Source organism: Lynx rufus, unplaced genomic scaffold (genome assembly GCF_022079265.1).
Source record: "Lynx rufus isolate CCGP_SWC_20201006 ecotype Redwood Valley unplaced genomic scaffold, mLynRuf1.p SCAF_7, whole genome shotgun sequence".
NCBI lineage: Eukaryota > Metazoa > Chordata > Mammalia > Carnivora > Felidae > Lynx > Lynx rufus.
Window position 1 is genome coordinate 130994095 of NW_025814889.1, and position 26238 is coordinate 131020332.

At 60.9% G+C, this 26238-nt stretch overlaps 1 protein-coding gene across 1 annotated transcript in view; it reads right to left on the reverse strand.

Annotated features, from left to right (window-relative positions):
* The window catches only part of TMPRSS6 (transmembrane serine protease 6), a 33909-nt gene extending 9829 nt beyond the window's left edge, over positions 1 to 24080 (reverse strand). The window contains exons 1-12 of the mRNA XM_047064893.1: positions 23885 to 24080; positions 20115 to 20248; positions 18865 to 18932; positions 18160 to 18344; positions 17842 to 17883; positions 13443 to 13647; positions 11441 to 11577; positions 9922 to 10034; positions 9474 to 9583; positions 2416 to 2561; positions 2004 to 2102; positions 1057 to 1170 (exon numbers count right to left, since the gene is read on the reverse strand). Of these exons, the coding sequence (XP_046920849.1) occupies positions 1057 to 1170; positions 2004 to 2102; positions 2416 to 2561; positions 9474 to 9583; positions 9922 to 10034; positions 11441 to 11577; positions 13443 to 13647; positions 17842 to 17883; positions 18160 to 18344; positions 18865 to 18932; positions 20115 to 20248; positions 23885 to 24080 (1549 nt within the window). The remainder of the gene's footprint in view (positions 1 to 1056; positions 1171 to 2003; positions 2103 to 2415; positions 2562 to 9473; positions 9584 to 9921; positions 10035 to 11440; positions 11578 to 13442; positions 13648 to 17841; positions 17884 to 18159; positions 18345 to 18864; positions 18933 to 20114; positions 20249 to 23884) is intronic.
* Positions 24081 to 26238: the final 2158 nt, after the last annotated feature.

The window sequence follows — 26238 nt, forward strand, 5'->3', positions numbered from 1 at the left end:
ATGGATGGATGCATGGATGGATAGATGGATGCATGGATGGACGGATGGACAGATGGATGCATTGATGCATGGATGGATGCATGGATGGATGGATGGATAGATGGATGGATGCATGAATGGATAGATGGATGGATGGATGGATGGATGCATGGATGGATGGATGCATGGATGGATAGATGGATGGTTGGATAGATGGATGGATGGTTGGATGGATGGATGAATGCATGCATGCTTGGATGGATAGATGGATGTTTGGATGGATGCATGGATGGATAGATGGATGGGTGCATAGATGGATAGATGGATGGGTGCCCGGATGGATGGATGGGTAAACAATGAATACAGACATGAGACTGGGCAGACCAACAAACAAGTGGATTGATGTTCCAGTAGGGGGGCGCCTGGGTGGCGCAGTCGGTTAAGCGTCCGACTTCAGCCAGGTCACGATCTCGCGGTCCGTGAGTTCGAGCCCCGCGTCAGGCTCTGGGCTGATGGCTCGGAGCCTGGAGCCTGTTTCCGATTCTGTGTCTCCCTCTCTCTCTGCCCCTCCCCCGTTCATGCTCTCTCTCTCTCTCTCTCTGTCCCAAAAATAAATAAACGTTGAAAAAAAAATTAAAAAAAAAAAAAAAAGAAAAGAAATGATGTTCCAGTAGGGAGACTGACAAACAGCTAGAAGGATGGATAAATGAGTGGATGTAAGGTCCAATAGACAAATAGGTAGGTAAAGAGACCAATGGTTGGATGCGTGCATACATGCATTCATAGATACGTGGACGGAGGATGGAATGATGGACACACAGGTAGTTAAGTGAACTCATAGATGAGTAGATTAATGGTTCAGTGGATTGGGAGGCAGGTTGTTGGACAGATGGGTGGATGGATGGTTGGACAGACGGACGGATGAATGGACATATCAGCATCCATACAGATGGGTTGGTAAGTGTTTGGACAAGAAGGCAGAAGCCCTTGCTGAAGAAGCATGCGGAAGGGCTGGGCTGTCTGGCTAAGCCCATTGTTTGGTTTTCCTCTGGACAGCTGGTCACCCCCCACCCCTACCTCCCTGGCACTGCTCCTCATCACTCCCGTTGAGACAGTCAGGCTGCCGGTCACAGATCCTGGACAGTGAGATGCACGTGCTGTCTTCTTGGCACTGGAATGTGGCTCTGCAGACTGCGTGGGGACACACAAAGGAGGCAGGTGAGAGAAGCCAGAGAAGCCAGGCCGGGACCCTGTGCTGCCTGCAGAACATGTGTTTGATTCCAGATGTCTTTCTTAGCTACTTTACCCCCCGAGTTTCACAGCAACCCTGTGAGGTACTGTGAGGTACCCCGTTTCATCAGTGGAAACAGAAAGGAAGTGACTTGTCCAAGGTCACCTGGCTGAGCCAGAACTTGCAGCCAGATGCTCTGGTTCCAAAAATGAGGCACCTTCCCCAGCACATCTCCCTTCCCTCCCGCTTCTCTCCCCAAGGATGTAAAACTTGGGTGGGACGGGGTTGGGGGAGGCCTGGGGAGGTCACACAAGAAAAGGCTGCCCCGGTGGTGAATCTGGGGGCCCAGAAGCCAGAACTCAGAGGGACAGGCATTATTCCAAGAGACCACCAGGGCCGGGCAGTGGGGAACATAATTCCAAGAAGATGGCAGCTGCAGTCCGAACCCCTGAGTAGAGGAGTGAAGACCGCACTCGAGGGAGGGAGACACAGGATTATCTCCTTGGCCGCCCACGCCTCGCCTGTCCCTGCACAACAGCCTTCCCCTTCCTGGTCCTCCAGCCACTCTGTTCCTTCTTGGACAGCCGGCTGGGGGCCATGACCTGATGGAGAGAAGCCCTGAGCTGGGAGTCAGGAGACCTGGGGTCCCACCTTATCCCTGCTCCTGCCCCACATGGCGGTCCAGGGGAGCCCACTTCCCGGATGCCGAGAAGGGGGACCGCGCGTGACTTGAAGAAGGGGGCTGGGCTCAGCATAGAGAAGAGAGGAGGGGTGCGACGGGTGGGCGGCTCACCGCAGTTCCGCTCGTCCAGGCCGTTGGGGCAGTCCTTGACCCCATCGCAGGCTGGCACACACAGGCCATTCACAGAGCAGAGGAACTCTCCAGGGCAGGCTGGACGGGGAGGGCGCCGTCAGGACACGTGTCATCGTGCAGACACGGGCAGACGGACACGCTGCATTCGTGTGCTCATGCACGCGCCGGTATGCACAGTGCATGAGGACATACGTGGCCAGGCACACGGACCCAGCACACGCACAGGCGTGTATGAGAGGGTGTGCCTAGTGAATGCACGCACGCACGCACGCGCACACACACACACACACACGGTCCTTTTGTCCAGCCTCTGGGGATGGGAGGCAGGCGGGAAGAAGCTGCAGGGGCGTCGGGGGGTGCCCGCCCTGCCCCCCAGGCTGCCCCTACTCACGATCTGACTGGTTGTATAATCCGTAGTGCACCTGCACGCCGGGCCCGGTGAGCGGGATCTGGGAGGTGAAGTTCACGGTGATGCTGGCGCTGGCCACCACGGGGATCCTCTCGGCATAGGGCTGCAGAGTGCGCAGGCCACACAGCCTGGGGGTGACCGAGAGAGGCTCAGGGCCACACAGGCCGGCCCGAGGGAAGGGACAGCTTAGGTCCCCGCGCACAGACAGGGCAAGGGCAGAGCAGCCGGAGAGAAAGGGGGAGCTGCTCCCCCATCGTCCACCTCATCTGTCTTGACTTCTCCCTTGGGTGAACGCTCACCCCCACAGTCATCTTCTGGAAATCAGCCTCCGTCATCCCCCTGCTCAAAACCCTTCAGTGGCTCCCCATTCCCCGCGGGATAAAATTCAAAGCCTGGCTCCCTAGCAAGTCCGTGGCCTTCTCTGAGCCGCACGCTTTCCTGCCTTAGAAAATAAGGGAAATGGTCACCCCCGTTGACTCCAAAGCTGACAAAACTTCAGTGTGTCAGTAGAGGGAGGAGTCCTTGACTGGTCTACTGGGTGTAGACAGGAGAGGACGCTCCCCTTGTGCTCAGTGTGGAGGGGGGCAGGGGGAAGGCAGCCGTGTGCCCCCTTCGGGCACCGTCCTGCCCACTGAGAAGCCTCCATAGCCCTGGGGGGTCTCCCTGTGACTCTCTCTGGACCTGAGGGAGACACCGGTTCTGCTCCCAGGACCAATACAATAGAGTAATGCTGACGGCCATCAGCTTCTCTGTCCCACGAAGGGGGGACCATTTCCCCGGCCACAGGAGGGCCATCACATCCCTCCGGGACTCCCCCACCCCAAGATGATGCCCTCGTCCCCACAGAGCAGGTGGGAGAACTTCCACAGAGGGGTGAAGTTCTGCCCAGAGAGCAGGGAGGAATCTTCCCATCTCCAGGGATGGAGGTACGGGGGGGGCTCATCCCACCCCACGCCTGGGGGCACCTTGCCTCCCAGAGCACATGGGCACGCTTTCACCAAGGGGGGGGGGCAGCCCACCCCCAGAGTGACGGGGTCGCTACCCAGACAGCAGCCTGGGGTTCCCTCCCTTCGCAGGTGGGATCCCCTCCCTGAATAGCTCATGGGAACGCCCCCCACAGGGAAGGGAGCACCCTCACAGAGCAAATAGGGATGCTTTACAGACGCAGGAAACACCCAGAACACAGGTCAGAAAACATGCAGACGGAAGGGAAAGTGCCCCCCCCCCCCCCAGCAGAGAGGACGGGAGGAAGTCAAGACAGCAGGCGGGAATGCCCCAAAGCATGATGGGAGCATCCCACAGCAGATGCAGCCCACAGAGCAGCTCCCCTGATTTGCAGACGCCGGGTACCTCCCCGGAACTTCTAGAACATGGCAAGCCCTCCACAGTTCACCTAAGCAATGAGTTCATCAGCAAACACCAGAGGAAGATGTGGGGTTGTCTTGTCCGGCCCCTCCCACATCGACAGCAACATCGCAAGGCCTCACTGCCCAGAGATTTCGAGGCTGTTGCCACAACTCCGTCTCGTGACACAGGGATTGTTCTCGTCCCATTTTCTAGATGAGGCTCGCGTAGGGAACCATCGAGGTAAACCAGAATCCAGGCTGCTCAGGACCTAGGAGGACGCGCTCAGCCCGCTCTGGGGGGGCAGATGGGCACCCTGGCCGTCACTGCAACGTGAGCCCCACTTCCCGGGTTCCGCCACCGACCCGGCTTAAGGTCTAGCCTCCTCCTGCTGTCTAGTCACAGTGAATCCTCTCCTTGCCTCCAGACCAACAGGCAGTTCTCAAAGTGTGGTCCGGGGAACCTCAGGGCGGGGGGTCCAAAGTAAAAATTATGTTCATAATAATGCTCGGATGATACCCGCCACGTTCACCCGCATTCTCTCAACAAGGATGCGGGGGAATTTTCCAGAGACTACACGATGTGTTAGCGATAACGGCAGCCGGTTGAATGTGGAAACGGATGTGTGTATCCGGTTCTGGTCTACTAATCCAGTTTAGGAGAGAGTTGCAAAAACGTGAAACGATATTTTTTCCCACCAACTGTTTTTGGTTTGGGAAAATATAATTTTTTTTTTTGCAAAATATGTTATTTGTGTTAAAATGTAACGGGCTCGTTATTTTATTTTTTTGTTTTGTTTTTATTTAAAACAAAATTTTTAATGTTTACTTATTCTTGAGACAGAGACAGAGCGTGAACAGGGGAGGGGCAGAGAGAGAGAGAGAGACACAGAATCGGAAACAGGCTCCAGGTTGAGCTGTCAGCACAGAGCCTGACGTGGGGCTCGAACCCACCAACCGTGAGATCATGACCTGAGCGGAAGTCGGACGCTTGACCGACTGAGCCACCCAGGCACCCCGGGGCTCGTTATTTTAAATGAATTGGTAAGTGTTTTTAAATTTTCGTACCTCTAATTTCTAATGCTGTAAACGTAGAGGATATGACCCGCATAAGAACGCTTTGGGGCGCTCAATAATTTTAAAAGGTGTAAAGGTGGAAAATTTGGAGAAGCCCGGCTCCTCCAGTCCAAGGGGACAAGACAGGGAGGAAACGCCACTAGGGGGCGCCTTCGAGCAGTCCTGGCCCCTGTCCTTTTAAAACTAAGGAAGCAAAGCGGGTTTGGGCTGGTTGGCTGGTTCGTCCATCGGACTGTTTCTAACGTGGACAAATGTTATCATGGATTATTATGCCCGGAGATTTTTCCCTGAGGAGCAGGGACAGGGGAGGTAGGAGGTGGGAAATACGGGGCCAGGGGAAATGTGTCACAGCACAACCCTGAACGTGTTTAATTAAGGCTCAGGGGCGTGAGGCACTGTCCCCACACAGTCAGGGACAGACTGTGGAGAGACAGGGAAGGAACCAGAGCCAGGTGGGAGAGGAGTGGAACATTTCAATCTAGAAGAATCTGAGGGCCGCGTGGTCACCCTGAGCTCTGGCTCTCATGTACCAGTGTGTGCTGACCGGACATTTTCCCTACTGGCATCTGAGAGAAGAAATTCCAGAATCAGCCCGTGGCTCAGCCTGGTGTCCCCGGGACCTGTCTGGGCAGCATCTGGGGCTCACCCTGGAGGGCTGGGGCAGGGGCTGGCGACAGCCTTCCTGGGGCAAGTCTCTCCCATAAGAATTCAAGGCAGAGGCTACAATCTAGGGACTCAGGCTGACTCACCCAAGTTAAAGACGGTCTGTTTCGTCGATGCAATGTTAAAATAATTTTTTTTTTTTTCAAGTTCAGTCAGCCGCTAATGTCACATAATAATCTAGATTCCTCTTCCGGAAAGGAAGCCCCAGGAACGCTGGCTGGAAATAATCAGAGGCATGTGTAGGGCTGCAGCCCGCCCCTCCCTCTCCTGCTCTCCCCGACGCGGCCTGCCTCACGGAGTGACGCACCAGCTGGGCCCCCGTGTAGCCCTCTTCAGGAGGCGCCAGGAGTCTAAAGGCCGTGGAACCCAGCTCAGCTGCAAAGCGTGGGGGTCTGGAGGCACATGTTTGCGCAGTGGCCGGCTTGCTTTCTCACCTCTCCAGGTTGGGGTGTTTTCCTTCTCGCCTCACCCAGACTGTCAGAAGAGACCCTATCAACCTTCTTGCACATCAGCAACTCCACACCAGGAGGAATTCAAGAAAGATTGGGTGGGTGGAGGGAAGGAAGGAGGGAAGGAGGGAAGGAGGGAAGGAAGGAAGGAAGGAAAGGTAGATGGATGGAAGGAAGGATGGGTGGATGGATAGATGGGTCAATGGATGGAAGGGTGGGTGGATAGAAGGAAGGAAAAGCGGGTGGGTAGGTGGATGGATGAATGGAAGGAAGGAAGGAAGGATCCAGCATGGCTACATGCACGCACACATTCCCTTCCCTGAGGACAGATTACGTGCGAAGGCGGGTCAGAAGGCACAAGCACTAAAGAAGGGAGAATAGGGGCGCCTGGGTGGCGCAGTCGGTTGAGCGTCCGACTTCGGCCAGGTCACGATCTCGCGGTCCGTGAGTTCGAGCCCCGCGTCGGGCTCTGGGCTGACGGCTCGGAGCCCTGGAGCCTGCTTCCGGTTCTGTGTCTCCCTCTCTCTCTGACCCTCCCCCGTTCATGCTCTGTCTCTCTCTGTCCCAAAACTAAAATAAAAATAAAAAAAAAAAAAAAAAAAAAAGAAGGGAGAATAGCAGCGTCTGGCGTGGCGGCCAGAGCTCCGGACCCAGAGCCGCAGAGCCGAGCTGGAGGCCAGCTTTGCCACGTGAAGCAGCCGCGCGACCTCGGGCACATCGACCTCAGCAAGCGTCAGTTTTCACGTCTACAAAATGGGGGTGATAATATCTCCCTTGCGGGGTACGTTAAGGAACACATGAGAAAACGGCTTCCTGGAAAGCCAGCTGCTCATGCCGTCGGGCTGTGAGCTCGTCTAGGGCAGCAGCTGGAGCCGGGCCTGCACACGACCAGCACCCGGCCCTGGGGTCGGGCTGACGTCAGTCTGACCGGGAGCCCCCGTGGCTGCAGGCAGTGCTGGCCACCCAGTGGCTCAGAGGACTAGGAGGGCCACCCGCAGCCGGGTCAGGCACAGGGGGCTCCCGCGGGCCCAGGCAGCCGGTGCCAGGAGGGAAGGGGAAATGATAGGGCAGATCACGAGAAAAGTGACATCACAGTGGAGGAAGCTGGCAGGAGACAGATTCCCGGTAAAGGGGAAACCTATGCTGTGGTGACGCCCCGCCAGAGCGGGTTCTGTGAAATCAAGCCGCCGGTGGCCAGGCTCACTAGGCCACGTCCCTCCCCGCCGCCTCCGGGCCACTCAGAGGGCGTGAGGCCTCGGCCGTGGGCGCCGGGAGAAGCCGGGTAGAAAGGAGGGAGGTGGGGAAAGGCAGAAAGGGCCCAGAGGAGGGAGGCCACAAAGCCGAGGATGCCCAGCCTTTCCTCATCGCTACATCGCCACCTGAAGGGCAAGCCCCCTTTGCCCCCAACCTGCCCTCTATCGCTCCTCGTCCGTGGCCATTCTGGGTCCAAGGGCCGTGCCCTCCCCCTCCCTATACACCCTGTGCCTGCAAATCAACACCCTTCCCCGGACCTCTCATATCTTTGCCACCCACACAAGCAAATTTTCCAACAAATGCTCATTCAAAGAGTTTCTCAGCGTCTACACTGGATAATCATTATCAAAAAAGAGCGAAACTAGAGGAAATGTTTGTCCGGTGCTTATGATCTGGAGACACACGTCTGCCTTCCCTTCCACACTCAGACATGGGCAGGAACCCCGGGGGGCCGGCCTGGGGCGTGAGTCTCCACCTGGGGACCCTGGATCCTTCCCGAAGGTCTCAGGAGATAGAGGTGGGACTTCCCGGGCCGTTCTCGGAACTGGCGAGGGCCACAGAGGCCGTCAGCCCTCTCACCCGGGTGCCGGCGGGCTGGGCAGGAGCGCCGTGGCCAAGAGACTGAGCCAGCACAGCTGCTCAGAGGCTCTGCAGGAGAACCCGCACTCGGGCGGGCACTTACGGGTGCAGGCGAACACGCGCCAACTCACGCACACAGGCACGCGTATGCACACCCGCACACGCTTTGGATCCGACCACCTCGCCCGACTCTGGTTGCAAGAGTGACTCCCCTGGGTCCCCAGGGAGCTCCCTGAGGATAAAGGTGGAGGTGCCCAGAAATGACACCCGCGCGCTGGGACCCATGGGACAGGGTGCCTTTTGTTTCCCGAACAGCACGGGCCTGAGGTCGCACCACAGGCATTTCGCCTTTTTTCCCTTTAACCACAGTCCCTGATGAATTGCCAGGGCCCCGGAAAGGATGACGACGAGTCAAGGAGCGTCGTCAACCCTGTGACCTTTTGTCTGAATAGCATCGACCGACAAAGCCCGCGTTGGAGAATGTGGACACCAGTCCCAGAATCCGAGGCTTCCAGAGTCCTGGAACCTTTTTGCATTTTATGTCCTGGAATCTCGGACACTCAAACTCCGTGAAGCCAAGACGTCGGGAACTTTGCACATGAGCATCCCAGCCTCTGAGGCCAGAATCCTGGGATTGGAAGAGAGGGCAGAGGCCCGACCCTACTAGGTGCAGAAGCTTCTCTCCAACGTCCTTGGACCCCACCCCGGCCGGCGAGGCTACTTCAAGATCCCTCTTCTCTCCCCAAACGTCTGCCGCCCAACAATGGGGCCCCGGGAGGGCCTCCTACTCCCCCTACCCCCGCAGCCCTGCCTGTAACTTACACATCATCTCACCGCTACAGGTGCCCGAACCTTCCCCTCTCCCTCTGGGGGCCGCTCCCACTCAGGGCTTAGGCATGGAGCCCCTCCCATCACAAGTATCCCCTCCCCCAAATGTCCCAGGTCACCCACCTCTTCCCAGACTGGGGAGAGCGTGTCTACACTGCCTCCCTTCCCCACCACCCTCCCGCCTCACTCCTCGCAGCTGTCAGGGCCACCGGGGGCCCCAGGTTGCCTGCCCCAGTGGCCATTTACCAGTCCTCCTCCTACTGATCAAACTGCATCCCCGGATGACCCACGGGCGGCCCCGCTGTGTCCTGTCCCACCTCCCCGAGGGCTCACTTCTTCCTCCGAAACTTTGTCCTCAGGGGGCCCAAGTCAGGACAGACAGCAGGGCAAGCGTCCCGTGGGTGATGTGGGTGATACGGAGCGACCCTGGCGATCGGCCACCCTTGGTCACATTAGCCAGAGCGGGCTTGGCCCTGGCCATGCAGCTTTCCAGCCCGGAAGCCACTCGACTTTGGCCAACAGCAGGGCGTGGGGTAAGGGAAGAGGGGTCCCCGGGTGCACGTGGAGTCCTGTGGCTCCGGCATCGTCTCACTTGAGAATTCAGGGGACCAGACAGTGGGGTGACAGCAGCCAAGGAAGCGAAGCCATCCCGCCCGAACCAGAATCAACAGCCAAGGTGTCCGAGACCTTCGGGTGGCAGGACGGGAGGCTGGGGCCGGGGCGGCGGGCCTAATAGCCTCGCCTGTGCCCTGTGCCCTCCTCCTGCGCTGCCCCTCTGAGGTCCGGGACGTGGGCTCCCCAGGCGGGTGACTGTGGGGAGAGGAAGGGGGCCCCAGGGGGTGGGTACCTCCGGTTCTGGATCGTCCACTGTCCCTGGGTGCACGGCAGGTCATACCTCTGCCTCCGCAGAGCATAGGCATCAAACCAGAGGGCTAAGCCGTAGTCCAGGGAGGGCACCTGTGACAGAGGAGTGGTCACCACGCGGCCCGTGGGCTGTGGCTGGGCTGGTGGCCCCACTTCCCAGCCCCGCAAAGGGAGGAGGCCTGTCGACACAGAGGGCCTGCCGGGGCTGAGCTCTGTCTGTCACTCAACACACAGGCACCACTGCGGCCAAGGGAGGCAGACCTTGGCCACACTTGTCCTCCCCTCCCCCTCCCGGGGAGATGTGCACCCAGGGCCCAGCCTGTGGCTGCTCCAGCAGGGGCAAGACAGCGGTCCCCTCCCCGCCGGGGCTTCCTGAGGTCCATAGGGTGCCCTGGGCAGAGGGCAGATGGGTGGCAGGGCACGGGGCTCACCATGAGGTGCCAGGAGCAGTGGGTGCTGGGCGAGTAGTAGCTGGGGAAGTAAGGCGTGCTGAGGACGCCCTGCGGCTCCAGACGGCCCTCCAGGGTCAGGTTCACCTCGCAAGCTGGGGCCCCGAGAACAGCTGTTACACAGGGTCCCCCCGGCCCCAGCTCGCTGCGCCTCCCAGCAGGTGAGAGGCAGCCGCAACCCCACCCGCATCCTGCCATTAAACCGTCGAGCTCAGTGGTCGAGTGTGAATGTGTGGCCTTGGGCCTCAGTTTCCCCATCTGCAACAGTAGGCCACAGTAGCACCTACCTCACAGGGCAGCTAAGCCGATTAAATAGACACGCATCGCACAGAGAGCCTGATCGGTGGTGAGTCCTCAAATAAATGTTACCTATTGGCACGAATTGTGTGTTGCCCTTGAACGTTTACTACACGTGGTCACCGCTGTGCAAGCCTCGCGGTTCTGGGCATCGGGGGAGGGAGAATCACTCCCCTTTGCAAAGCTGAGATTCCGAGAGGAGGAGGGACCTGGCTGAGGTCACACAGTGAGAGGGCGAGGGATCAGGAGGGTTCCCAGGGGCCCCGCCACCTCTCCCCGGAGCCAGGGTCACCTTGTCCCCCTCTCCTCTGAGCTATGTCAGTGACTCCCTGGAACCAGCGAGGGCTCCGGCAGCTCCTCGGCCCCAGGCACCCCCCACAGGGCTGCCGGAACCCAGCCGGGGCCGCTGGGGACCTGGGCCACTGCCAGGAGACCTCTGGGGCCAACACCAGGGGCGGGAAGAGGCAGACTGCCAAGAGAGGTGGGGGCAGCGTCTCGTGGTCTCCTGTCTCCAACCCTCTCTTCCACCTGCTCCAGAAACTAGAGGGGCCTCGCTGATCCAGGCCTAACGACAGCCAGGGCACGAAGGGCAGGGTGAGCTCTTCCTGGGAAAGGGGGTGTCAGCGAGGGAGGTCCGGAGCAGGAGGACAGCGGGGAGACCCGCGGGCAGCCTGGGGAGCCCTTCCCGGAAATGGTGTGGACAGCCCTCCCTGAGCCGAACGCCTTCTCCAGAGAGATGTGGGGCTCACCCTAGGTATGCGAGGGTGGTCTGGGGGTGAATCTGAGGTTCTCGGGGCCTCCTGACCACAGACCCACCCTCTAGCCTCAGGCAGGTGCAGGGGCGGGAGGGGGGGCGGAAAGGGCCAGGGGAGGAGCCTGGAGAGGAGACACAGGTCCAGGGTGGGGACAGAACAGACAATAAACAGAAAGAGGGTGGGAGAGAGAATGAGGGAGAGGGGGGACAGGGACAGGGACAGGGAGGGCCGGAGAGCCAGGTGAAAGGTAGGGAAATGGAGTGAGAATAGAGGACAGAAGAGAGGGGCCGAGGGCACGGGAGGGTGGAGAGCGGAGGAGCTTCCAGAACCTTCCCTCTGCCCCCATCCCATTTCCAACTCCAACAGGAAGGTGAAAGGCCTGCTGGCCTGTGCCCTGGGTTTCTCACAGCAACGCCCCCCCCCCCATCCCTAGGGACCCGACCCCTCACCCTGGAAGGCCACAGGCTGCACGGAGAGTACAAAGGGGTCGTAGTAGCTGTGCAGGCCTTTCTTCCAGACCACGGCCATGACGGCGCCGGATGCCAGGACTTCCACCACGGGCTCCTGGCGACTGCAGCCGTAGACCCTGGAAGGACAGAGAAAGGTGGCCGGGGCGGGAGGGGCCCGGGAGGGCGGTCTAAGAGCAGCACAGCTGTGGCCAGTCTGCTGTGTGTCCTTGGGCAGGTTTCTGACCCTCTCTGGCCCAGGAGGCCGACTGGAGGCCCTGGGAGGGTCAGGCCAGCTCCTCAGGTGAGGGAGGGCAGGAGGTTGCCTCCCGTCCCTCAGCCCCTGTCCCCTCAGAAGCCCTGTGACCCCCGGGTGCCCGGCCGGTACCCCGCAGGGAGCCCAGGTTTCAGGGTTGAGGGGCCCGAGGTCACCTGTAGTGGGCGCCTCAGCCTTTAACGTTGGGGGTTCTTTTCTTTTATCTGCTTAGCAGCAGAGACAAAAATGTGTCGCCGTCTCCCAGGGTGTGAAACCCATAAGAGAAACCACGGGGTTCAAGTAGGTCGGGGACCCTCCTGCTCTGCCCTCTTTATCACCGCGCAAGACCCTCTCACGACTCCGGGGTGCAAGTCTGGGGACCCCCTGACCTTATCCAACCCATCATCGGAGACCTGCAAGGCTCTGAGGTGGGATGTCCGAGCTGCCTGGGTACCACAGCGGGCAGGGGCGAGGCCGAGCCGGGTCCCCTCCCTTTGGGCAGGCCGTGTGGGGGGTGGGACTTGAAGAAGCCCCAGGGGAAGCCCGCAAGTGTCTCCACCCTCATCGGGGCTGGAAATCAGATGGTGTCTGACTTCTCCGCCTTCCCAGAGCCCTCCAGGAACCCAGCCCACGCACACCCCAGATTGAGGTCACCATGTGGGGGGCGGTGTCGCAAATGAGTGTGCCGCCTCAGAGCCAGGATATTCAGAGAGGCGGGGGGGGGGGGGGTGAGGGGGGAGGGGAGGGATCTGGGGGAGAACCTCGGCCCTGCCCAGCCTCCAGGATTGCCCTTGATCTGAACACGCGGGTCTCGCCCCCACTCCCGCCTGGAAGCTGGGCCAGCCCGAGCGAGACAGAGGAGGCAGCAGCCTGGGGCACCCCCCTGCCCTCCCAGCCGGGCCCCTCTACCTGTCACAGAGCCACGTGACACCTGGGCTCACAGAGCCCCTCCCCCACGCTGCGGAGGTGGCCACATCTCCTGGAGGTGGAGGCCATTTCCAGCCCCCTCGTGGTCTCCCCCCACCACCCCCACCGCCACTTGCCCGCTTCCTGCCCTTGTCATCCTATCCGATGTCCTAAAGCCCCGCTCCTCTGCTCAAGAACTTTGGGGGGGGGCTGGTAAGTGGGGGCCACTTACCAAGTGTTACAGCTCAAACTGCTCCTGGCATTCAATGCCCCTCGTGACCCAATCCCACTAGACTATATACAACGAGAGTAGTAACGGACAGCAGTTATTGGATATTTGATGGATACATTGAACACGTAGCAATAATGGATAGCATTACGATGTGTGAGAAGCGTGGCACTGATGGTTTCCTTTAAATCCTCGCAACAACCCGGCAAGGTGGGCGTGATTCTGCCCCCATTTTACAAGTGAGGAAACTGAGGCTCAGAGAGGCAAAGTGACTTGCCTTAGGACACGTCCCTGAGAAGCACCAGAGGTGGGGGGTGGGAGGTCTGGGGCTGCCAGACCCTGAAGCGTCCTGACAAGCCCTGTCGCCCCTCAGAGCTGAGGTTCGGGGTCATCTCGTACAACCGCTTTGTTACAGGTGGGGAAACCGAGGCTCAGGGAGGGAAAGGGGACGGCCCACAAGACGCAGCCCCTTTCAGCCTCTTTTCCCTTTCTCCGTGGGCTAGCCCCGCTGCCTCTCAAGAGACCACACACCGAGGAGCAGGGTCACACAGCCCCTCATCTCGGAACGGGGTGCGATTTGGCCCCCACATCACCGCCCCCTTCCCGGGACTCACGAGGTGATGAGCCTCCTCTCCAGGGGCCCGGCCACGTCGTACATGGCCAGCCGGTCCCGGCACTCGGCCAGCGTCCACTCGAGCCGGAGTTTGAGCATGAGATCCTTGGGGCCCTGCAGGTGCCACAGGCAGCTGGAGGCCAGGTGGTCGGGCCCCTTCAGCCGTTGGACCTGGCCCTGGCCCACGTAGCTGTAGCGGTAGCAGCCTGGAGGAGGGAGAGGCACAGGCCCCCTGACCCCTGTTAGCCAGGAGGAGAGACCCCGGGGGGCCAGCCGGTCCTCACCTGGGCGGCGGTGGCCCGGGGACAGCAGCTGGATGGGGAGCAGCCCAGATGCGCCATGTCCCTTCTTTCTGTCTCCCCGCTGACTCCCATCTCTCCCCATCCACGCATTCACTCGTGGGTCCATTCGTTCGTTCGCTTAAGCGCTCACTGACCTCTCCATGTCCGGCGAGTGCCAGAGAAAAGTCCGGTCACCGCCTGGGAGCACCAAGAACAGCGAGGACAGATACAGAGCCCAGCAGTAAGTAACAGCTCAGGAAGCGAGGGCTCTAAGCCCAGCCGGCTGTAGGGCTGGGGAGACCTGGGGTGGGGGTGGGGGGTGGGGGGAGGCAGGGTCACAGCGCGAACAAACGGCCGGTGGCCAGAGGGGGCCAGGGGACTTTGAGGCAAGAGAGCAAGCTGGAGGAGGGAGGCAGGGCCCAGATCACGCCCTGGAGCGGAGACCCTTTCCCCCGTGGCCACGGGGAGCCATGGAAGGTTAGGCAGGGCTGGGGCGTGGCGGGGCTCGGATCACAGACCCCTCTGACTGCTGGGAGCAGCTTCGAGGAGGCCGAGCGACCTGCAAGGTGGCTGTGCAATAGGGGGAGAAGGGCGAGGGGCTCCCGGGGGGGCTCCGTCGGTTAAGCGTCCGACTTCGGCTCGGGTCGCGATCTCGCGATCTCGCGGTTCGCGAGTTCGAGCCCCGCGTCGGGCTCTGCGCGGACAGCTCGGAGCCCGCCTGGAGCCCGCTTCCGAGTCTGTGTCTGCCCCTCCCCCGCTCATGCGCGGTCTCGCACTGATGAACTTTTAAAAACATTTTTTTGGCAAAAAGGGGGGACTAGGGTGAGGGTTTCATTTCAGGTGGAGAGGAGGGCGCGCGCTCCGGTGGGGCCGAGAGGCAGCGCTGGGTTGAGAAAGTGCCTCGAGCTAATGATGAGGACACAGATCGCACTGATCAAGCATTTGATGCAGGGCTGCGGGGAGGGCGGCTAAGCGCCCTCCACTCACCACCTCACTTAACAGCCCCGTGAAGCAGTTGCTGTCGGCGTCCCCCTTTACAGACCCGGGCGGGATGGGGGCCACGACACCGCCCTGCAGGCCTTGTCACACCGCTTAGGGCTGATGTGCGTTTGCGTGCCCACCACGGGGCCTGGCACAAAGCAGGTGCTCTGTACGGGGGGGCGAGGGTTCTCTGGGTGAGTGGGGGGAGGGGGAGAAGGGGGAGCTGGGGCAGAGAGCCCTGTGACTTGTCAGCCTCCAGCCGGGCCCCCCCCCCCCCCCCCGCTTGAGGCTCGGACACAGCCAGTCCCGCCGGCTGCCCTCACTCTGCAGCCCCTTCTCCGTCCCGGACTCCCCTCCTGCGCCCGCACCCCGCTGCACCTACCGCCTGACTGAACCCATGAGCCTTGCGGGCAATGTCAGGACGTGCACGGCAGGCCCCCCCTGCACCGTTCTAGCATCTTCGTGCGCTCACCCCCTCGGCACGGTCGGTGGGGGCCCTACTGTGTGTTTGATTCAGGCCCCAGGGACCAGCAGCCAACAAACAGTTTCTCCCCTGGAGCCCGAGTCTCTCGTCGAAGCCTCACGCTACGGTAGCCCGGGGAGCAGCAGGGATGAGGGGAGGCGCCCCGGTAGGTGGGAGGCAGCCTGGTGGGTGAGGGGCTCGCCCCCTGCCCTGCAGTCCCAGCGCCACCTTCTCATCAGCCGCGTGACTCGGTTGCTTCGCCACTCCGTTTTGGCGAACGCCCACTATGGTCGCCCATTTCCCACCTCCTTCTCTGGGGGGTTCTGAGCACCAGTGAGGGAACGGAGGGGAGGATGCTTTGCTCAGATGCTGCTGCCTCAACCCCCTCGTCCTGAGCCCTGGCCGTCCTGACTCCATCGGGGAGTTGATTTCCTCCGGGGGGGGGGTGGGGGGAGGGGGGGGACGGGGCACCAGTGACAGGGAAGAGACAGGGCCTCTGATCTGCCTGAGCCAGCACCTGGGGAAGGCCGCCTGGCTCTTCCTGGTCGTCTGTTTTCTTCAAATCTTGCCCCAAGTTGAGGTTTTGCTTTTGCCATTTTAATAATGTCTCTCTTTTTTAACTAGTTTTCTTTGTTTTGGAGAGGCAGAGAGAGACAGAGCACGAGCGGGGGAGGGGCAGAGAGAGGGAGACACAGAATCCGAAGCAGGCTCCAGGCTCCGAGCTGTCCGCACAGAGCCCGACGCGGGGCTCGAACTCACGGACCGCGAGATCCTGACCTGAGCCGAAGTCGGATGCTTAACCGACTGAGCCACCCAGGCACACCCCCCCCTTTTTTTGAGGCTTATTAAGTAGAGAAGTACCTGCTGGTCTCTGTTGATCATCGGAAATATGTTTGGGAACCCTGTCACCTCCGGTCATCGGGAGAGAGTAAACGAACATGCCTGCTGCATTCTCCTTGCCTGGCCTTTGCTCACACTGTTCCCTCTGCCCAGAGTGTCCCTTCCTCTTCGCAGCCTGACAGACCCCTACCCATCTCCCATGCCTGAGTCTGCTGCCTGACCCCCCCCCCATGAAGGCATCCAGGACCCCCCGCCCTCCCGGGCAGGAGCAACTTTTCCCTCCCTCTAGAGGCAGGGTCCCTTCTTCTGCTTTGGATTGTGGCCCCTGGTGTCCCTCCGTCCCCAGGGTGGAACGATCCCCCCCCTTCCGCTGCCCCTGGGACCTCTGCTCTAGCGCTGGCACTTGGTGTTATGAGATTCTGTTTATTTGTCTGTCTCTCTCCTGGGCTCAGAGCTCCTCTGAGGGCAGGGGTGAGGACACGGTCATCTGATGTCCCCAGAGCAGGCACGGGGCCTGGCATGGGGGAAATGCTCGAAAAAGCCTGTACGAAGGATTTGAATTGTCATCCTCGCCCCATCAGACACCGTGCTCCCGGGGAGCAGGGACTCCAGACGTGCACCGAACCGAATAAAGATAATTACGAAGCAACCGCCAGAAACCTGAGGACGCGTGGACAGCCAGCTCAGGCAAGGGCGGCAGAAAAGCCCATCCAAGACCAAGGGTCACGGTGTGAGTACCGGTGCAGCGGAAGATGATAGGGAGCTACGTAGGGAGATCGATCGATCGATCCCTCCATCCGTCCGTCTTTCACATTCTCCTTTGAACCAGTTTTGCAATATTCTACTGGTTCCCTCGTTAAGAAGTTAAATACATCTTTGATGTGTGCTCACTATAGTTTCGAGAACCATGATTTCAGCTACTTGGAAATCGCACTTTGACCTCATCACCTCCATCCCCCCGAAGAAGTGAGCATTTGACCGGGCCAGAAGATAAGAGAGGGTAGGACGATGATTTCAATCCTGCCTGCCCCACTGAGAGGGGGCTGATGCCCTCAGCCTGACCTCAGCTCTGGGTAGACGCTCTAGGTAATGTAAGAAGGAGCTGGGAATTTAGGAGCTTCTGCTCGGGACCACAGGGCACAGCAGCACAGGTTGTGCACTGCACAACCGCAGGAGTCTCCAGTCACGCAGACTCCGATGTGGACAGTGCCGCCTGGCGCTGTGCGTCATGGTGGCCCTGCTGGTACTTTGTTCCCAGGGCTCAGGAGGAGGACTACGGAGCCTCTTGGAGAAAAGCAAAGCGAGTCTGGCAACAGGGCATGGGAGTAGGGGAGGAAGACAGGGCAGATGAGCCTGGCTAAGAAGGGGAAGGAAAATGTGAAGGGAGTATCCTTGAACGTGACAGAAAGATCTCCAAGAGACCAAGGTTTAAATGCGAAGCGGCTGATAACGCTTGGAATTGGCCAGAGTATTTTCTACCATTAGTGGAAACCGTAGCTTTCCACTAAACTGAGTTTGGCGATAAAAAAAGGAGAGTCACGTTTACGTGCAATTAACCCGGCTACTCACTGCGACACCCCGCACAGGCAACGCGCGCGCGCGCACACACGCACGCGCACGCACGCACGGGGGGCACCATCCCTCCCGTCCCCTGCGGGCCCAAGCCTCGCTCGGGACTCATCACCAAGCCCACCACGGCAGCCCCCCCGGGTCCCTCCAGGCCACTGCTCCCCGCACCCACCGGAAGCCACGCGGCCCCCCGACACTCGACCAAAGCCAAGCGCAACAGCGACTCGAAACGCAGCGGAGGGGAAAGAAAAACCCCAGGCGCGTACCCAGCGTGGCGTTCAGGGCAACTATGTCTTTCACGCTGGCCTCTGTTAAAAGGAAACGAACAGACAAATCAACAAAGACCAAAGGTCAATAAATAAAACGAAATGAAAAAGTGCAAGTAAAAATTGCAGCCACCATCAGAGCCAGCCTGCCTGAGATTGACCCTGAGTGCCGACCCCCTACCGCCCCGCAGTGGTCCTGGCTCCCGGGGTGGGGGTGGGGGTCGCTCGGAGACCACCCCACCCCCACCCTGAGAGCATCCAGGCCTGCGGAGCCCTCACCGGCCCGCCCCACACCCCCCGCCCCTCCCCAGTACTGACCCAGGATCACCAGGCCCTCGGGGTCCACCTCGTAGTCGGCCCTGTAGGGGGCGGGGGCCGAGCCGTTGGCCGTGGACTGTATCTCCTCCGCCAGCAACGCCCGCACCACCTCGGGGCTCAGCATCGGCCGGCGGTGCTCGGGGATTTGGAGGATGAACCAGAAGAAGCAGGTGAGAGGCCCCTCCCTAAGGCAGGCAGAAGGCGAGGCCGGTGGGAAAGGGGCCGGACATCCGGCTCCGGGGGGGGAGACAGCCAAGCGTGGCTCGTGCCCACTACCCCCCCCCACTACCCCCCCCCCCCCCACGCTGTCGTCCCCCTTCACGTGGAAACCTCCTCCCGACAAACCCGGAGCGAGGCGCTCTCTACCTCCCGGCCGCGCGCGGGCGGGGTTCAGGGGTGTGCCACCGGCCGGAGCCGGACATGCACGGGACAGCTGGGCCACCCCGACTCCCGCCACCCCCGGCTCCCGTGCGGCGTACGCGCGCCGCACAGCCACGGTCTGGCGTGAGCCCCACCGCGGCCTTGTGCCCATTCTACAGGTGAGGAAACCGAGCTCCGCGAAGGGAAGGCCCATGTCTCGGTGTCCCCATTTCTAAAAACAAGGCCATCGCATCGGAAGCCGCCAGCACCCCCTCCTTGTCCCTGAGTCTCAGGTTCTAGTGAGGGCTGGGGGTGGGGGTGGGGGTGGGGCCCGGGGCGACTCACCCAAACGAATAGACTGAGCTGGAGTTGTAGTAAGGCCCCAGGCGGGTGCTAGCAATGAGCTCCTTGAGCTAAAAGGAGAGGAGACAGCAGCACCCTGGGGACCCTCTGCGGAAACCCCCTCCCACCTGCGCGCGTCCTTTGCCCTTGTCGGTGGCCCTGCTTGACCGGAACCCACGGGGTGGAGAGGCTTGCCCGAGGTCACCCAGCGGACTAGCCGTGGAAAACAAACTTGACCCCCGTTCCTTTCCCCTCCCCCCATACCTAGGCCTTGCCCCTCAACGCTGCCGCCTACGCCAGACCACCGATGGCTTCCGTCCCTCCTCATCAAAAGTCGCCCCTGCACTCCGGAGAGCCCCGTTCAGCTCCCAAGTCGGGTCCTCACCCCAGCCACCAGCCACCAGCCACGGGGGCTGAGCTGGTCGGTTTTCGCCCGTGTTGGCAGCCCGGCGCTGACGGCAGGAGGTGCATTTGCGGAGCATCTCGGACACCTTGAACAACGTCCCCACCATCCCCTTTCGACCCCGCGCCCCTCTGGATTATCCGCGCTACAGAGGAAAGAGAGCCTTGGGCGCATCCCCCAGAAGCAAGTCCCGGGACAAGGGTGTGGGGAGAGTGGCTTCTTTGGGGGTGATTCTGGAGAGCACCGGGGGGCGGGGGGCGAGGAGGACAGGCCGGCAGGGGGACGGCCAGTGCTGCTGTGAAGGAGGACAGGGCCGTGGGCAGCTGAGGCACCGTCCAACACGGAGCCCTGGGAGGCAGCCCAGAGCTGGCGCCTCACCAAGGCCAAGGGAGCTGGGGTATTTATCTACCCGCGCCCTGTCTCGTGGCTGAAGGTTACTCCCAGGAAGCACTGCACCTCAGCACTTCCGGCCTGCCCTCCCGGGCGGGGTGCCATCCCGCAGCCGGAGGGTGGGACGTCCGGGCAGCCCGAGACCATCCCCAGGGCAGGAAACCATCGCCCTGGAGGGGAGGGGATGTGGGTGGGCCCGGACAGCACCCCTGCACGGCCCTGACCTCCCCCAAGGTAAGGCTGCTAGGGAGTGACCATCAGGACAAGTGCGTTTCACCCCCGAGTCCACTGACTTTCCCACCCCCCTGTCCCCCGTTCCCCTCCCGTCGTGCCTGGAAGAGGACCCGGCTCCCAGCGAGGGCTCTGAAGCGACTGACCGACGGGCTCGGCCTGACCGGGGCCCTCCGCGTCCCTCCCCACCCCTCGTCTGTTCCCTCCCTTCCCTGCAGCCCTTCCCTACCATCCTCTGGGCTTTGGCCGTTTCACTGCGGAAGGCACTGGACTCCCGGCGGGCGAGGTCCTGGGAGAAGTGGCGATTGAGCACGCGGAGGCTCCCCGAGTACACCTGGCTGACCGTGACCTCCGCCTTGTACCCTGCCCGGGAAGAAACCAACAAGGTCAGCCGAGGGAGCCTCCGGTCTCCCCGACGCCTTCTCCTGCCACCCAAACCCTCAGCTCAGCGGCCGGCATCCCGGGCCTCCGAGGCCCCTCCCCCATCATCATCTTTGCCGTGGACGTCGCGTCGTCCGGTTTGTTCCGCGACAGGGAGGAAAGAAGCCCATAGACGGATGGCGTCCCGAAGGCTCCCAGGCAGAAGCTCGGACACAAGGATCCGTCCAGGATACAGACCACACGAAAGCCAGGGGACCCGCGTGGCCAAGAAGGTCAGGTTTGCGGGTTAGCGTCTCCGTGCATCCTTCCCTTCGCCGGAGTCACAGCCCTGGGTCTCTAGTCCCGTTCATTCATTCGTTTATTCACTCAGTCAGCAAATGGTACTTGAGAACCCTACTGTGTTAGCGCTCACGGTATAACAGTGAAGAAAACAACACCCTGCCCTTAATGGTTTGTTGAGCAAGAAAGGCAGACAATAAACGAGCAATTAGAGGCGTCAGTGCCGCAGAGATCAGGGGTGAGGGCGGGAAGAAGGCGGATGTTAATCTACAGGAAAAAAACGTTGCAGGCAGAGGGACCAGCAATTGCAAAGGCCCTGAGGCAGGAGCTCATGTGGTGTACTTGAGGAACACAAGGAGGGAAGGAGGGGAGAGTAGGAAGAGATGGGAGGGGGGAGGGATGGGGGGGACTTGGGTTTTGCCATGAGGTGGGAGCGGGGGGAGGTTTAAGGGGAGAGGTTAGGTGCTTTGATCTGCTTTCTAAATCGGTCCCCCTGGTGTTGTGTGAACGGGCTGTAAGGGGGCAAGGGCGGAAGCGGGGAGCCCCGCGGCCGTCGGGGGAGGGGGTCTCCTACAGTCGTCCAGTGACAGTGGCCAGGCGAGGGGCGACCAGGTCTGCTGGCTAATTGGGGCTGGGGTGTAAAAGAGGGGAGCAAAGGGGGGCACGGCTGGAGGGTCGGGATGGCCACTGTGTGGGCTGGGGGGTGCGGGTCCGGAGGAAACGAGGGAGAGCCGTGGGCTGCGGTCCGAGGTGCCCTTAGGCATCCTGGTGGAGGGCAAGCCCCGGCGACAGAGGGGCCCAGGCTGGACGGATTTGGGAGTCACCGGGGTATAAAGGACATTTAAGGCCAGGGGCACCGGATGAGACCCTGAAAGAAGAAGGCGGACTAGGGAGAAGGGGAGCCCTCGACCAGCGAAGGACACGCGGGAGAAGCAAACAGTGTGAGCTGGGGGAAAAGAAAATGTGGGGCGCCCTGGAAGCCACGTGAGGAGAGGGTTTCGAGGAGGAGGGAGTGAGGGGCCTGGTCAGATGCTGCCGGTGGCTCAGGTGCAAGGCGGACAGAGGGCCGGACGTCGGATGTAGCGACGTGATGACTGGCGACTTTGGCAAGCGCCATTGGGGGTGGGGGCGGGGGGCCAGATTGGAGAGGGTACCGGAGGGGCTGGGGGTGCAGAAGTAGAGACGGGTCTTTCGAGGAGTTTGCTGCAAAGGGGGGAGCGGAGAAATGGGGGGGGGGCGCCTGCGGGATTTGGTGCCGGGAAGAAGAAAGCATGAACGGTCACCCAGGAGAGCAGGGGAGGGTAAGTATGAGGAAGACAGGGGCGCCTGGGTGGCGCAGTCGGTTAAGCGTCCGACTTCAGCCAGGTCACGATCTCGCGGTCCGTGAGTTCGAGCCCCGCGTCAGGCTCTGGGCTGATGGCTCAGAGCCTGGAGCCTGCTTCCGGTTCTGTGTCTCCCTCTCTCTCTGCCCCTCCCCCGTTCATGCTCTGTCTCTCTCTGTCCCAAAAATAAATAAACGTTGAAAAAAAAAAAAAATTTAAAAAAAAAAAAAAAAAAAAAAAGTATGAGGAAGACAGAGCTGGGCAGTCATGAGGGCCCCCAGCGTAAGTAGGAGGCACCCCAGGGCCCAGGACCTGCCCGCCTGGGGAGCCAGCCCCTACCCCTGCCCCTCCTCTCCCCCGGGCCCCTTTCTAGAGTCCGACTGCCACTTAACCAGTCATTGGCTTGTCACTTTGGGCTTCTCCTGCTCCAGTAGCACAGGCCCCCTGTCTGTCTCCCCTTCTAGATTCATCGCCTCGCCCAGCACCCGGAGCACAGCGTGAGCCTGGGCGGGAAGAATCCTTCAAATAGCTCCTGGAAGTCCCTCCTTTTACCATTAAATCCCTTTGGGGGCTTTGGAGCACCCCCCCTCCGCTGGGTCCTCAGCCCCAGGGAGCACCCCCTCCCCGAGGGGTGAATGTACTCCCGGAACAGAATCAGAAGCCATTAGACTCCTCAAAGAAAGACGATTGGCCCTTGGGTTCCTGGCCCTCCAGCCTGACACCGCGGTTTTCCCCGAAGACTAATCATCCCGAGGCCTCGGCAGCTCTGTGCTATTTGGGGTACTGGGTTCCTGCCAGTGGTGAAATGCACACAGTTTCCACCCCCACCCCCCCACCACCCCCCCCCCCCCCGCCTGCCCGCATCGCTTGGCTCTGAGCGGATTCACGGTCTAAGTCATGGCCAGCAGGTGCATCAGGCCTAGGCTTCCTAACAGCGTGGCCCAGGGGCCGGCTCCAGACAATCCCTACCCCGATGCCCCGACGCTGGAGCTGGGCCTAGGCTGATGTCTCTGATGCCTGCTCCATAGTGGGGTCCCCGTTCCCTCCACAGGGCCTGACATTCCACCATGAGACTCAGCCAGTAAGGAGACTATCTAACTTCCGCAGAGTGTTTGTGGGAAGTCTCTGATCGCTTGGGCAAGGTGCATTGTCTCCACTCTGGTTCCTTGGCCGCTCACCTTCCTCTGTCCTAGCCCATGCCGTGCTTCCTGGTGAGGGCAGGGGGCTATCTTCAGAGCCTGGCACAGAGCCTGGGGCACAGAAAGTGCTTGGTACTGAATAAGGGAGTGAGTGGATGAATGAATGAATGAATGAATGAATGGAAGGATAGACAGATGGACCCAAGAACATGGGCCCGTTGCTCCTGGGTCTCCCGGGGACCAGTTGAGGGCTGTGATACCAGAGGGGGAGGCCAAACTTCAGACCAAGGCCAGACCAATCCCCCTTCCCCGTGTGTTGAATTGTAAGTGTGCCCGAGCTGGGGCGTGAAAGCTCTGTGCAGGGACACTCCCCCAGGCGTCTGAGTCCTGTGTCTCCCTCCCCTTCATCCCCACTCATGCTGGGTCCTGGAGACCCAGAGGCGACAGCTGTGGTCCCCACCCCAGGTGCCAGGTACCTCCCGTGCCGCTGGGCCTCCTCCCGCAGAGCCAACTGGCTCTGAGCCCAGGGGCAACCCAGGAGGGCTTCAGGCAAGTGGAGGCAATGTTTACACTCCTGCTTGTCGGTTCACGGGAATTGGGTGCTGTGAGAATACGCCTTCCCCCGCTGGAGGGAGCTGGGGGCGCTTGACTCCAGCAAGGAACTTGCCCTTGACCTGAGCCCAGGACCTAGAACATAGGTGCAGGAGGTCTCCCATCTCACAGGACGGCAGAAAGACTCAGAGAAGAAGTGCCTTGCCCAAGTTCACGCAGTGAACTCCGCATTCCCCGAGCCTGGACTTCCGGTCTCTCCTGGTACGCCCCCGACGGCCATCCCAAGTCCTCCCCAGGCGCCTCTCCCGGACGGGCCCACAGGTTACCTAGGAAATACCAGAGCAGGACCCCCACCGAAGCCAGCACGACAAGGGCCAGCCACAGGGGCGCCAGGCGGAGGTAGTCCCGGACTTTTCTCTTGGAGTCCTTGGGGGCCTTGAACATCCCCTCCGGCTCTGCCTCCTCGCCATCACCTCCATCGCCCTGTCCTCCAGCTGCCTGGGGGGCCTCGGCCGTGGGCATCCTAGTGGAGAAACAGACCCGGGTTGGAAACGACCCGGCGTCGGCAAAGGAGCTTTTGCCGAATACCAAGGGTGCACGGAAGACAGCAGCCCTGCCTTTGGGATGGGAAGTCCGCGACTCTGGAAGGCGGTGATTGAGAGAGGGCACGAGCCACCTCCTAGGGTCTTGGGGCCGCTCGCTCCAGAGGACAAGCGGAGCTGGACTCAGTCGGGCTCTGGAAACGCCACCTTTGCGGCCGCACCGGCCTGTCTGTGGTCCGAGGACAGAGAGGGGCTTCGGTTCCCAAGCCCCCCACCGCCCCGTGATGGTACCCGCAGCCGGAGAGCCCGGAGTGCAAATTTCTATCAAGCGGCTCCTCGCGCCCTTGGCCTTCTGTCCGCTCAGGCGATTTCCTTCCTCTCGGTTCTCCGTGGCACAGCGTCCCGAAATACCGCTGCCTTCCATTCACGTAAACCCTCCCCCGGCAGCCCCTGAGCCAGTATAATGCTGGGCCAGACCCCTGCCCTTCCAGAAGTGCGCCCTCTGGTCTCCCCGCCCCCCCCCCAGCCGAGAGTGTCTTGGGGCCAGAGGAGGCACAAACTAAAATTCATCAAGCGTCTCGGGAACACTTTTCATTTCATCCGCTCACCCAGGGGCGTGGGGCTCGTTGTCCCTCTGCGTTCCCCTTCCTCGGGCCCACGCTGTGTGGACACTTTACGTGTCTGCCTCAAACCTCCAAACACTGTTCGAGGTTCCGCACCCATTGGGCAGAGGAGGAAGCCGGCGGCCAGAGCGTTACAGCCACAGCTCAGTCCGGGATTTTCCTAGGCTCAGTTTCCCAATGCGGTTTGAGGATCTGTCACTCACGATCAGCCCCGTTTTACAGATGAAAAACCCGACGCCCTAGAGGCTAAGCCACACTGGCCCAGGGTCACACAGCAGGAAGGTGGGGATCAAGCCCGGGGGGTGAGGGGGGGGGTTCTGTCTCCCTGCTCCTGCCAGGACCCTGGGCTGCTTCCTGTAAATGAGCTGTTCATTAACAGATCATGACTTCATAACAACCGGATGTTGCCGCTCTCAGTGCCCTGGGTCTGCGGCTGTATCTTCGGAACCCCCCAAGGAAACTTCTGGGTGTTATTTGGCTTTTCAGGGAAGGCCCTTTAGCCATCCACCCACCGGCAGGGTCAGGATGCTAGACCCTCGAGAAGTGTCTCACTGCATCCATAAATGCCACTGTGGCTTTAAAATACACCCCCAGTTGTGTATGTGGGGGTGAGGGGGTGGGAGGGCTTTCTTGGGGCTGCGTCTTAGGTTTTCATACAGTGGGTTTTCTGAAAAATGGGGCTCCCCAGCGAAGCTCGAAGCTCTCCCGGCTGGATTCAAGGGGCCTCCTGGCCCTCCTCCCTGCGTCCCTGCTCCCCGTCGCTCCTCTTGGCGTTAAGTCTCTGGCTCCGAGCCACAGTGACCCTTACAGTGTCCCCCCCCCCAGAGTGCAAGGGAGGAGGGACTGTTGGCAACCCTCAGCCGGGCTGAGGCTCTTTCAGAAGCCATCAGTACCCACGGGGCCGCAGCCGAGGATGGCCGGTGCACATCCTGCGAAGGTCGGGGCAGCCTCGCCCGCCTCCCAAAGCGTCCGCGGCAACCCTGGTGACAAACTGGCCGTCCCGAGGAGACCCAGGTCCTCTCTCGGCCCAGGTCCACCGCTCCTGCCAGAGGTGGCCACACCCCTGGTTCTATACTCTTGAGCCTGGATCACCAAGGAGCTATTGCGGGATTTCTCGCACCACCATGGGGACTTGGGGGCACAGAGGTGAGGTTGAGCGGCTTGGCCGGGGTCTCACCGTTGGTTAGAGCAACAGAACCAGACTGTCAACCCAAGCAGAGTAGCGCCCCGACCCCTATGCTCTACTGGCTCACGCATCATCAGGGTACCGAGGCGGGGGGGGGGAAACGAGGCCCGGAGAAGGTCAGAGGTCTATTAGGGGAGGCGCCTAGGGTGGGATGCTCAGCAGGCCTCCCCTCCCTTCTCCCCACTCCCGAGACCAGACCTTCACTCCATGGATTTCATCTTCTTTCTAAGTGTCCCTCACTCCCATCTGGGGGTGGGGGGGGGGACAGTGAGCATCACAGAGGAGCCCAGTATTAGCAAAGCCACTGGGCAGAAACCCAAGGTAAGATC